Source organism: Prionailurus viverrinus, chromosome F1 (assembly GCF_022837055.1).
Source record: "Prionailurus viverrinus isolate Anna chromosome F1, UM_Priviv_1.0, whole genome shotgun sequence".
Lineage (NCBI taxonomy): Eukaryota > Metazoa > Chordata > Mammalia > Carnivora > Felidae > Prionailurus > Prionailurus viverrinus.
In genome coordinates this window covers 19,334,528-19,346,173 of record NC_062577.1, presented here as the reverse complement: position 1 = coordinate 19,346,173, position 11,646 = coordinate 19,334,528, and the positions used below count along the sequence as shown (strand labels likewise).

The 11,646-nt window shown below is 38.3% G+C and overlaps 1 protein-coding gene across 1 annotated transcript; it reads right to left on the bottom strand.

Moving 5' to 3' along the window:
- Window positions 1-788: 788 nt before the first annotated feature.
- On the bottom strand, window positions 789-7,339 carry PTGS2 (prostaglandin-endoperoxide synthase 2). Its single transcript, XM_047841567.1, has 10 exons — window positions 7,165-7,339; window positions 6,332-6,448; window positions 6,065-6,208; window positions 5,022-5,165; window positions 4,371-4,552; window positions 3,617-3,700; window positions 3,263-3,509; window positions 2,692-2,978; window positions 1,972-2,119; window positions 789-1,828 (listed from the first exon to the last, which is right to left on the bottom strand). Exons 1-10 carry the CDS (start codon window positions 7,214-7,216, stop codon window positions 1,419-1,421), a joined length of 1,815 nt encoding a protein of 604 aa, XP_047697523.1. The 5' UTR covers window positions 7,217-7,339; the 3' UTR covers window positions 789-1,418.
- Window positions 7,340-11,646: the final 4,307 nt, after the last annotated feature.

The following is an 11,646-nucleotide window of genomic DNA, read 5'->3' as shown; positions in this document are numbered from 1 at the left end:
TCAATTTCTCTACCTAAAAGACATGCTTTTGCAATTATTTACAAATACTGATGTCATCTGTAATCAGTGCTTGATTTAAAAATATTAAAACTCACAGTGCTTTGCACACATCTCCTCAGTAAATTATAGCTGAATGAATTAATGAAGGATCCACAGGTCCTTCAAAAAATGTATAAAAGGTCAGTCTTGTGGTGTATCCAGGCTAATGAGACACAGTGTTCTCTGTGGGCTGGTGTATGGGTAAACCTTCCATATTTCATTATACCAGAGTTGGGTTGCTGAAAATTTATTCAGAAATTTTAATCTAATAATTTTTCTTGTAGTTTACATGGTAATTCAGAGAGTTAATCTCAAAGAAGATATACTGATTCTCACATAATGAAAAAAAAAATCAATGATTGCAGCCTAAACCTAGTTTATAATAACGTCCTAACAAGACATAAATAATAATCCTCAATAAATTAAGTAGTATACAGTACCAGCAAATGTCAGCTGACAATGAGATGTGGAAAAGAAGAAACATGTTCTTCCTGGGAACTATTCAGGAATTGTTCGGCTTTGTTTTTCAAGAAGAAAGGACGTTCATTAGAATAGAAATACAACTTCCCTCTATCAAGAACCCCCTGCAGTTCTCCGTAATGCGTTCAAAGCCTACATGTAAGCCTACAAAGAGGCTTCTTCCATTACACTTAGTTAAAATTAACTATAAATAAAGTTCTCTGCTTTTCACTTAAAATAAGTGTATGTCCTTTTGTAGAGGCTTTTTTAAGGGCTGTTTTTTTTTTCTCTTTCATTTTTGTTAAGAGGAGCTAAGTTACTAGTAGTCCTGAGTTGAGGTTTTCCTGAAAACTTGCAAAAGTTCAGATACGAAAATATAGACAGAGGGAAAAGATAAGAAAGAAAATAGAGTCCACCGAAAGATGAACTCAGATCTTAAAATCAAGAAAACAAAATAGAAGGAGTAAACTGATCAGAAGAGAGTTTCTCCCAGTACAATGGCTAACAGAAGAAAAGAAAAGGAACAGGTGCAGGTAGTTGCTTCTAATGCATCATGGAGGATACACTGGAAATCCCAGGGTATACACTGGAAAAAAAACTTGCAGCATTTTGCCATCTTGGACCAGCATTTAAATGTCCAAACAGCTTTGCTTTTGTTATTATAAATAATTTAAACTGAAATTCAAGTAAAAGGATGTCAAACTCATTTCCCATCAGTTTATAAAAAAGAATGAAAACTGTTTTCCCCTTTAACCTGAAGGAATGACATCTTTAAAGCAGTGACATGAAAATCTTCACAAGTATGACCCCTTTCTCCTTAACAGAAGATGTTAAGTAACATAAGGAGTTTAACATAAATATTAAATAATTAAGTTAAAAGAAATAGTCCATATAAATAAATAAATAGGATTAATACCCTTCTACAGTTCAGTTGAACGTTCTTTTAGCAGTACTGTGGGATTGATATCATCCAGTCCAGAGTGCGAAGAGCTTGCATTAATGGTGACTGTTTTGGTGAGCTGTGGATCTTGAACACTGAATGCAGTAAAAGGACAGCCCTTCACGTTATTGCAGATGAGAGACTGAATCGAGGCAGTGTTGATGATTTTAAAACCTACTTCTCCACCAAAAGTGCTAGGCTTCCAGTAGTCAGGAGAACATATAGGATTACCCATAAGTCCTTTCAAGGAGAATGGTGCTCCCATTTCTACCATGGTCTCACCAAAGATGGCATCAGGGCGAGGCTTTTCTACCAGAAGGGCAGGATACAGCTCCATGGCATCAATATCACCATAAAGTGCTTCTAACCCCGCAGCCATTTCCTTCTCTCCTGTGAAGGTGACAAAGACAGATATACAACCAATGTAAAACTTTACCAAAAAAAAGTTTTAATCCTTTTAATCCTTTGCTCAATTTGCTTTCAACTCTCTGTTGTTTCCATTTGACCCTTGATTCTTTTAAGAAGTTTCTCACCTGTGAGTTCTTCAAACGATGTATAGGGCTTCAGCCGAAAGCGTTTGCGATACTCATTAAGAGACTGGTACTTCATCTGTCTGCTCTGGTCGATTGAGGCCTTTGCTACTTGCTGCACTGCAGCTGGAACATTCCTACCACCAGCAACCTATGGAAAATGAATTAAGTTACAGGACAAAACTTTTAGGCATATTTATGGTGATTTCTGTCTTAAAAACATTCATTCCTTGGGTACAAAGTAGGTAAGACTGATGTTCCCAGCTGAGACCTACACTATCCAATTTAGAAATTTTATTTCTAGGGGTGCCTGAGTGGCTCAGTGGGTTGAGTATACAGCTCCATCTCAGGTTGTGATCTCACAGTTCATGACTTCAAGCCCCACGTCGGGCTCTCTGCTTTGGATTCTCGTACTCTGCCTCTCTCTCTTTCTCAAAACTAAATACACATTAAAAAAAATTAAGGAATATTTATTTCTATGATCTATAGATTGTATAATTATAGAAAGTTTTTGAAAATATATTTAAGGGATGACTGCATATTTCTATTTGATAACTGTAGACTACAAGTTCAGACTTTTCAAAAAAAAAGGTAGGCTTCTTTTTCAAGAAAAGAATTGACTGACAAAATAATTACTCTTTCAGTAAATTTAAGAAAAATCATTTCAGTGGCAGAAATTCTAGTTACTAATCCTTTGTTTCGTTTTTCAATAATAAGGCTTACCCTGCCAGCAATTTGCCTGCTGAATGATTCCACGAACTGGGTAAGCCCATGTTCCAGTAATATAGAGTTGTTGTAGACAAACTGCTGGAAATTGTACTCCTGGTCATCTATTTGCAAGGTGTCAGGCAGAAGGGGATGCCAGTGGTAGAGTGTGTTAAACTCAGCAGCAATACGGTTTTGGTATTGGAATTGTTGGTTGAAAAGCAGCTCTGGGTCAAACTTCAGTTTGAAGTGATAGCCACTCAAGTGTTGTACATAGTCTTCAATCACAATCTTAATGGTTTCTCCTATTTACACAAAACAAAAAAATTAGAGCATTAATCCTCTGGTTACCAACTTTCAAGCAGCTGAAATGCAATTCTGTTAATCCAGTATTCACTTGTATTTTTTCCTTTATACCATCCAAACAAAAGGTATTTCTATTACCAATCATGCTCAAGGATTGAATTCATCTGGAGCATGTGATTTTACATTGACTACAGTCTCCCAGAACTACTTAAAACATATCAAAGGTAACTAGTTGTCTCTGAGGAAGAGGGTTTTATTTAAATTCATTTCTCTTCTTGTTTACCTATCAGTATTAGCCTGCTCGTCTGGAACAACCGCTCATCATCCCATTCTGGATGCTCCTGTTTAAGCACATCACACACTCTGTTGTGTTCCCGCAGCCAAATTGTGGCGTACATCATCAGACCAGGCACCAGACCAAAGACCTCCTGGCCCACAGCAAACCGCAGGTGTTCAGGAACATGAGGTGGGTAGATCATCTCGACCTGAGTATCTTTGACTGTGGGAGGATACACCTCCCCATCGATTATCTAAAAAAATAACAGTAATAAAAATGTCAAATTTTAATCACTACAGATTTTAAAATATGGGTAAGTGGTGACTCATCATTAATTCTTAATACTCAAATGGCACACACCTGGTATTTCATTTTTCCATCCTTGAAGAGGCGCAGTTTATGCTGTCTATCCAAAGTTTCACCATAAACATGACTTAAGTCCACCTGGAAGATTATGGAAAAATTTTATTTGTTACTGTTGAAGTTCTACAAAGTGTCTGTAATATCATTTATCATTAAATAGTTTGATAAAATACCTATTTTTCTCACAGCCACAAAATACTAAATTAATTCGTTTATCCACTGACACCACAAACCTATATATGTCTCTTGTGTTTAAAGATATTTGTATCTCATATGGAGCCTATAAGTATATAATATGCTTTACTATAAGTGTATGGCATTTCTTTTAATAAGCATCAGAAAATGTATTATTGATATAAAATTCTTACTGATAAATTGAAACTGTGTCATTGAATTCCAAGGAATAATAATGCTGCAAAAATCTCATAATAGCATAATCAGGGTACCAACAAAAGTTTGAAGAGACAAGTTTTTAAGTGCTAATATTTTAAACTAAAAATATAAGAGCCAAATTACAAATAATAATAACATCTGTATGTATGTATGTGTGTGTGCATGTGTGTATTTTTACTAAGCCAGTGAATTAAAATGGAAATTCCATTAATACACATTTCTGGAATAGAAATTCCATTTATAGACAAGGGATTTTTTAAAAAGAGGGTAATTATTTGGTGTAGCAAATATATATATGCCCTTTAATGTTAGCACTCAGTATGATTTTTGCTATAATTCCAATTTAATTCTGTCTTACCCCATGGCCCAGTCCTTTGGTGAAAGCTGGTCCTCGCTTATGATCTGTCTTGAAAAATTGATGGGTGAAGTGTTGGGCAAAAAATGCAAACATCATATTTGTGCCTTGGGGGTCAGGAATGAACTTTCTTCTTAGAAGAAATTTTTCCACAATCTCTTTTGAATCAGGAAGCTCTTTCTTGCCTGAAAAGTGAGAAAGCTAAGAATTCATCTACATATTAAGGAAGCAGATAGTAAATGGGGACTTGTGGGAGAAATACAATTGTGAACAGGGTTATAATGCAAATGGAAATTCTAAGATACAGGGAACACCTTATTGAATGATGTTATCTATTTTAACTAGTATTTTAACTAGTATTAATTCAGTATTAATGAAAGAATTTGAAAACATGAAGACATTACACCAAAATGCCCATTCACTTTCATAGGATAGTTTACAGAAAGTCACACTCTCAAAACAAAACAAAACAAAACAAAACAATCAAACAACAATAAACAAAACAAAAACCTTCCATGGATACCCAATAAGAAAGCAAAAAAAAAAAAAAAAAAAACGCTTTTATTAACAAATTACAGTTCAGTGTTGAATTTTTTAGGTAGCAATCTAGTCCCTATTGCAATGAACACCTCTCTACCCCCCCTACACACTCACCTTTCACACCCATGGGTGTTGGGCAGTCATCAGCCACAGGGGGAAGAGCTCTGGTATAATAGGAGAGATTGGAAAAGGCTTCCCAGCTTTTATAGCCGTAGTCCACATTGTAAGTTGGTGGGCTCTCGATCAAATGTGACCTGGCTGAAATTTTCAAGAAAACAAAAATTTTGTTTTAATTTTTCCCATACTCAAGACACACCAACGTTCATTTTTACTGTAAAATGGGCAAAGTGGCACTAAAGACTGAACTGAATTCCAACAACCAAAGATAACCCATTGTAAAACAGTTACACTTTAAAGTCTCACTGCTGCTTGTACTAAAAAAATCAGAAAGAATGATTCATTAAAATGCACTTTGGGACACCTGGGTGGCTCAGTGGGTTAAGCTTCGACTTTGGCTCAGGTCATGACCTCCGGGTTAGTGAGTTTGAGCCCTACATCAGGCTCAGAGCCTGGAGCCTGCTTCGGATTCTGTGTCTCCCTCTCTCTCTATCCCTTCCCTGCTCATGCTCTGTCTCTCTCAAAAATAAACATTAAAAAAATAAAATAAAATGCATCTTTAATACAGTATATATACTTTACCCAAACATGATCTAGCCATCTTGAGTTTTCAAATAATCATCTACTTACTGCATAAGAGGCCTACGAAGGAATACCTGGGCATGAAACCCACTTTAGAAATAAAGTTATTTTCTTGCTCACCCAAATCCAGATTAACCATTTATTTTAATGGATGCAATGCTATGGCCCATGGACATTTAGTAAACAAGTGGACCACACTTCCTTCACAAACTGGCAAGAGTAGTGAATTTAGAAGAGGTGTACAGGATTGTACGTAGAATTCGAAGTGAGACAGAACTTTCTAAACCAGATGAAACTGAGATGTCAATATTTTTGGCCATTAAGATAGAAGGAAAACTAAAGTCATTTTATAACAAGAATGAAAATATATTTCAGGATTAGGTTTAATAACCTAAGGTTCTATAAAGTGCATTTTTCTTTGAGGAAGCTAAAAACCTTAGAAAGGGACTTGTACTTACATGTCAACACATATTTCATAATTATATTTTGCAGGAAGGGAATGTTATTGACAATGTTCCAGACTCCCTTGAAGTGGGTAAGTATGTAGTGCACTGTATTTGGAGTGGGTTTCAGGAATAACTTTATTCTTGTCAGAAATTCAGCTGCAAAAAAGAAGGAAAAAAAAAAACGGAGAGATTAACAGGACCCATTATAAGGTGCTAGTTTGTAAAGTGATAACTGGATACATTCCCAGTCCCAATGAGGGCACCCAAGGGCAAACTTACGTGTTGAACAGTTTTCACCATAGAATCCTGTTCGGGTACAGTCACACTTATACTGGTGAAATCCTATGCTCAGACATACACCTTGGTTTTGGCATGGGTTGGAACAGCAAGGATTTGCTACAATAAAAGTAAGGACAGTATATAAGTCATTCTTTAGTTTCTTAATTTTGACTTAAACATTTAGTTGTTTTACATACTATAGATCAACTTTAAATTAATAAATTCAAGAAACATACATGTAGTCATGGGAAAACAGTTTTTTTAACCTGTCACATACAATGATCATAATGAAAATACCAACTCCCTTTTCTAAATAAGGGTAACAATATTCAACCACATTAGTCATGTTGTTAAGCTTTTTCTTAAGTAACATTTTAGATGTTCAGCATTTTTAAGGAGCTCAAAAAAGTAGCACTTTCAAAATTAAAGGGTAAATTTAGGGTAAATTTCAATGTAAAAACAGCTTGTTTTTAAAATATTGATTCCTATTCTCTAATAGTAGGCACCACACACAAACATTTCACATACATTGATTGTTCCTGTCTTACCGTAATAACAATCTGCAAATTAGTATCACTATTCCTATTTAGCAAGATGAGAAACGTGAGACCCACACCGGTTAAGTAACTGGCTCATGATGATCAGAGCTTGTGGCAAAAGGTGGGATATACACCCAGTTCCCTTGGACTCCAATGGTCCAACCTCTTTACCAAGTCAAACATCGTCTCCATTCCGGGACTGTTCACAGTACCGGGAGGACCCGGGAGGTCAGAGCGGAACCTCGTCCGGGGTTACGGTACCGAGGGTTCCTCGGTGCAAGGAGCCAGACCCACCTGCACGGCAGAGCGCCAGGGCGGCGCAGAGCAGCAGGGCTCGGGCAAGCATCTCGGCGGCGGGCGGAGCGCGGGCGGGCGGAGGCGTTGCCGTATTTGGGCTCCCGCGGAGGAGCTGGAGGTGGCGCTGTGCGAAGTTCCCGTGCGTTTCCTGACGCTCGCTGCAAGTCGTTTGACAACTGGAAGCTAACGGAGAGAACCTTCCTTTTATGAGTGAAAACTAAGCCCACGTGACGACATGACTGTTTCTTTCCGCTTTTTTTTTACCCCCCCAACTCTCCCCCTCCCCCTGTCTACTTAATTGCGTAAGACCCGAGTGGGGGCAGGAGTTTTACCCACGCAAATGAGAAGATCGGAAACCTGGGAAGCTGCCCTCGGCTTCCCCAAGGCGGGTGCAAAGCGAATTGCCCCCCTCCCTGCTCCGATCTCACGCTTCACCTTCCTCAGTCCCTCAGGTCCAGAATGCAATTTGCGCCAGATTCCCTTTCTCCCAGTCTTTGACCCGGAGCTTTCCGGACCCGGTGCCTCGGCGGATTCCCCTGGGGGGAGGGGAGACACTCGGCTTCCTCTCCCGGAATCCAAGCGGCTGGAGGTCCCAGAGCGCAGGGAATCCCCCGGCGCGGCCGCCCCATGTCTCATCCTCAGGTCTTTGGGGGGCCGGAGGAGTCACAGTCTGGGCAGACGGGGCCAAGAAAGGCTGACATGTTTTACACGTCATGTACTTCAAACATGTCACCACTTTAGTGACGACCCTTAACCTGGAGTATATGCAGCACATACATACATATATACATTGTTTTTTGTTTTTGTTTTTTAATTTGGCAGGATGAAATGTAATAGCTATAGTCAGAGTACATATCTGTAACTTCAAAGCTAAGCTGTTCTTCACATAAATGTTGTTCTCCACACCCCCACCCCTTCCTTGCTTCTTGGAGACAGAAAAAAATGTTAATTCCTCTCCACAATACTGCTCCTAAGCAATTATCCTGTAAATAGTCCATCTGAGCTTGAGGGATCACCACGATAACGTTTCCTCTCCTCTGATGAAAACAGGAAGGCAAGGCGCCCAGGGTCTGCGGGGATGCTAAATGTCCACAACATCTGCTTTAAAGCATTTCTTTCTTGGCCCCGCGGTTCACTTTGCTTAGCAACCCTTCGCAGGAGATACACATAAAAGGAAAAAGATCCTTAAAATTTGGTTTTTTGTCTTTTCTGCCCACTTTTCCAAGATGATGAATGTGGCAATGGATCAAAGTACAACACTGCATTTATTTTTCAGTTGTCTGGGCTTATTAGTGCAAATTTTCTATTCTCATTTTTGGAACATGGTTTGATGAGGAATTGAGTGGAAAAGATGGATGATTTTGACAATTTTGAATTTCTTTGTCCTTTGTTTTTATTTAATATCTTTTGGTGGTAGGAGGGTGAAATCCAAGCAAGAAAGAAGGAAGGAAGGAAGGAAGGAAGGAGAGAGAAAAAGAGAGAGAAAGATAGCAAAGTGGAGAATAAAAAGCTCAATTAAGCCATACATTCTTAGCACTAATGGAAAAAACAACATAAAACCTGAGTAAATCTACACCAGATACCTCAATTTGTAGAAGTCTTGAAGGAAAAAAAAAGAGACTCACTTGGAATTTTTTTTCTTGCAATTTGCTTAATGTACACAGTATCTAATTTTACATGAGACACAAATGACTAAAATTCCATCTCATCCAGGAAGCTTTTCTCCTCCTCTAGTCATATTTAATCATTCCATTTGTGACACTCCCACTTATTGTACTAAGTCTTATATGAAATTTTAACTAAGAGCATAATTTTTTGAAATAATTCCACTTTTCTGTTTCACTTTAAATAAGTAGGTTGTGTCTACTCAAATTTTAAACTGATATTTAGGACCATTAATTTGAGCAAGTTTAGGTGTCACTTAAGAATCCATACCCTGGCTCTGCTGGTGTATTGAAATTTTACATTGTAATCCGGAATTTATGTTGAAGTCATCCTCATTGTTATCAGCACAGAGCCTGACACAGGGCCCGAACTCACGAACAGTGAGGTCATGACCTGAGCCAAAGTCAAACGCTTAACTGATTGAGCCACAAGGCGCCCCAAGAAAGGGCACAGTTTAGAAAGGAAGTCCAAATATGGGCTTGAGGAAAAACCATCATGATATGATTTATTAAATAATTTTGACAAGTGTGAGAAAGTGAAATCGAATGGATAGTACATATTGGGATGCTGGTCACGAGGGGATGTTAAATGTCCCAAACCAACTCCAGATGGCTACACATATTTTAGGTGGAAAAGTACTATGATTACTGTGCCATGATGTATCACACCATAAAAAATAAGGTTTTGCTTATGCAAAACCATAGCTCTCACTTTTGTATATATTTAGTGTTTCTGTGTGTATTTTATTTATTTAATTTATTTATTTACTTTTTTTTTTTTAACGTTTATTTATTTTTGAGACAGAGAGAGACAGAGCATGAACGGGGAGGGTCAGAGAGAGGGAGACAGAATCTGAAACAGGCTCCAGGCTCTGAGCTGTCAGCCCAGAGCCCGACGCGGGGCTCGAACTCACAGACCGTGAGATCATGACCTGAGCCAAAGTCAGCCGCTCAACCGACTGAGCCACCCAGGTGCCCCTCTGTGTGTATTTTAGACACACACACACACACACACACACACACACAAACATATATATAAATATATACTATATATTATATATATAAAAATATATACTATATATAAATTTATACTATATATACTTATATATATAGTATAAGCTTTCTTAGTCTCTAAAATGTGTTGGGAAATTCTCTGCATGAAGGAAAATAAGAAAGCATATTAAAAATCTTCCAGAGCATTCTGTTGAGTTTTACTGCCCCCTTCTGCTGCTTGAATTTTTATCAACTTCTTTTTCTTTATGATACTGTGAAGATTGCTAGATAGGTTTTGTGTCTGATGTTACAATGTTCATAAAAGTCTACATGTGCAGTGCTCATTTTAAATTTAACTCATGAATATACTGAAAAAGAATAAAATATTTGTTCATTGAAGTGATAAGCCATTTATATGAGTTAAAAGAAAATGAAAAATGAAGCTCTTAATACCCCAAATTCCAAATGAGCTAACATTTTTGAGAGAGACATTTCTTATCATTGAGTAGGGTTCCAGCACTCAGACATGCAAGAATGCTCTGATCCCACTCTCTCCGGCAAGGAGCTTCTTTCCATTTCCCTCCCTTCTACCTTAGTTGATTTAGTGATTCATTCAGAGGGAGTGGAGATTGCCCCATGTCTTTTCATTCATGGCCTGCTGGCTAGAAGAAGAGTTTTGCCATCTTGCCTCAGGGTTATTTATTTATTTTAATTTTTAAGTTTATTTATTCACTCTGAGAGAGAGAGAGAGAGAGCACAAGCAGGGTAGGTGCAGAGAGAGAGGGAGAGAGAATCCCAAGCAGGCTCTGCACTGTCAGTGCAAAGCCCAATGTGGAGCTTTAGCTCACAAACCTTGAGATCATGACCTGAGCTGAAGTCAGACGCTTAGCTGACTAAGCCACCCAGGCACCCATCATCAGGGTTATTTTTAAGAGATCTTTTAGCAAAGTTATACCACAGAGTATACAGAAATGCTACTTACAAAGGGCCTCTAGTTTAGTCCTTCAGTAAATTCTGGTTATGCACCCATTCCTGCCTATATAAGAGAAATTTCAAGGCTATAAAGCAGATTTTTTTAATTAAAAAAATTCTTATCAAATAAACCAATGAAGAAATACCAAATAATATCCATTTCTGAGTTTTATAAAAAGTTGATCTCCTTTCTTTTCTTTTTAAAAAACATTTTTTTTAACAATTTATTCATTTTTTGAGAGACAGAGAGTGAGTGGGGGAGGGGCAGAGAGAGAGAGAGACAGACACAGAGAGACAAAGACAGAATCCAAAGCAGGCTCCAGGCAGGCTCTGAGCTGTCAGCACAGAGCCTGATGCGGGGCTCCAACCCACGGACGGGAGATCATGACCTGAGCTGAAGTCGGAAGCTTAACCGACTGAGCCACCCAGGTGACCCTCCTTTCTTTCAAACAACTCAAGTCTCTGATAGATTTGTCTTTTTCTTCACTGTTCATGGTTGCATGTCATAACTGCTCAGACGAGCCAAGGTAGATTGAACACAGTCCTTCTGTTAGAGTTAGGAATATCAAATGGGAATAAGGAAGTCCAGTAGAGTGTGAACAGGTTGAACAGGGGTGTGCATGGTGAGAACACACTCACCAATTAAATATCAGATTTAGGACTTTCAGTTTCTGTTCCAGCATGTAAGCAGCTTGAAAGTTGCCACTTCATCCTAACAACAAATAAAAACCTGAACAAACTGAAAGTTCAATACTCTTATTAGATCTCTTAGGGTTGTGAGATGACAGGATAAAATCCTGTCCCCAAAATTTGAGAGACAGGCCATCCAGGGAAGCACAACTTAGCAGAA

Bases quoted from the DNA above. Each gene is read 5' to 3' on its own strand.
- PTGS2 (XM_047841567.1), bottom strand. From the start codon at position 7,216: ATGCTTGCCCGAGCCCTGCTGCTCTGCGCCGCCCTGGCGCTCTGCCGT. The intron at 5,166-6,064 runs GTAAGTACAAGT...TGAAAATTTCAG, and splicing joins TATGAAATATGTGTTGACAT to CCAGGTCACATTTGATCGAG. The intron at 3,701-4,370 runs GTAAGACAGAAT...ATAATCTTCCAG, and splicing joins CCAAAGGACTGGGCCATGGG to GTGGACTTAAGTCATGTTTA.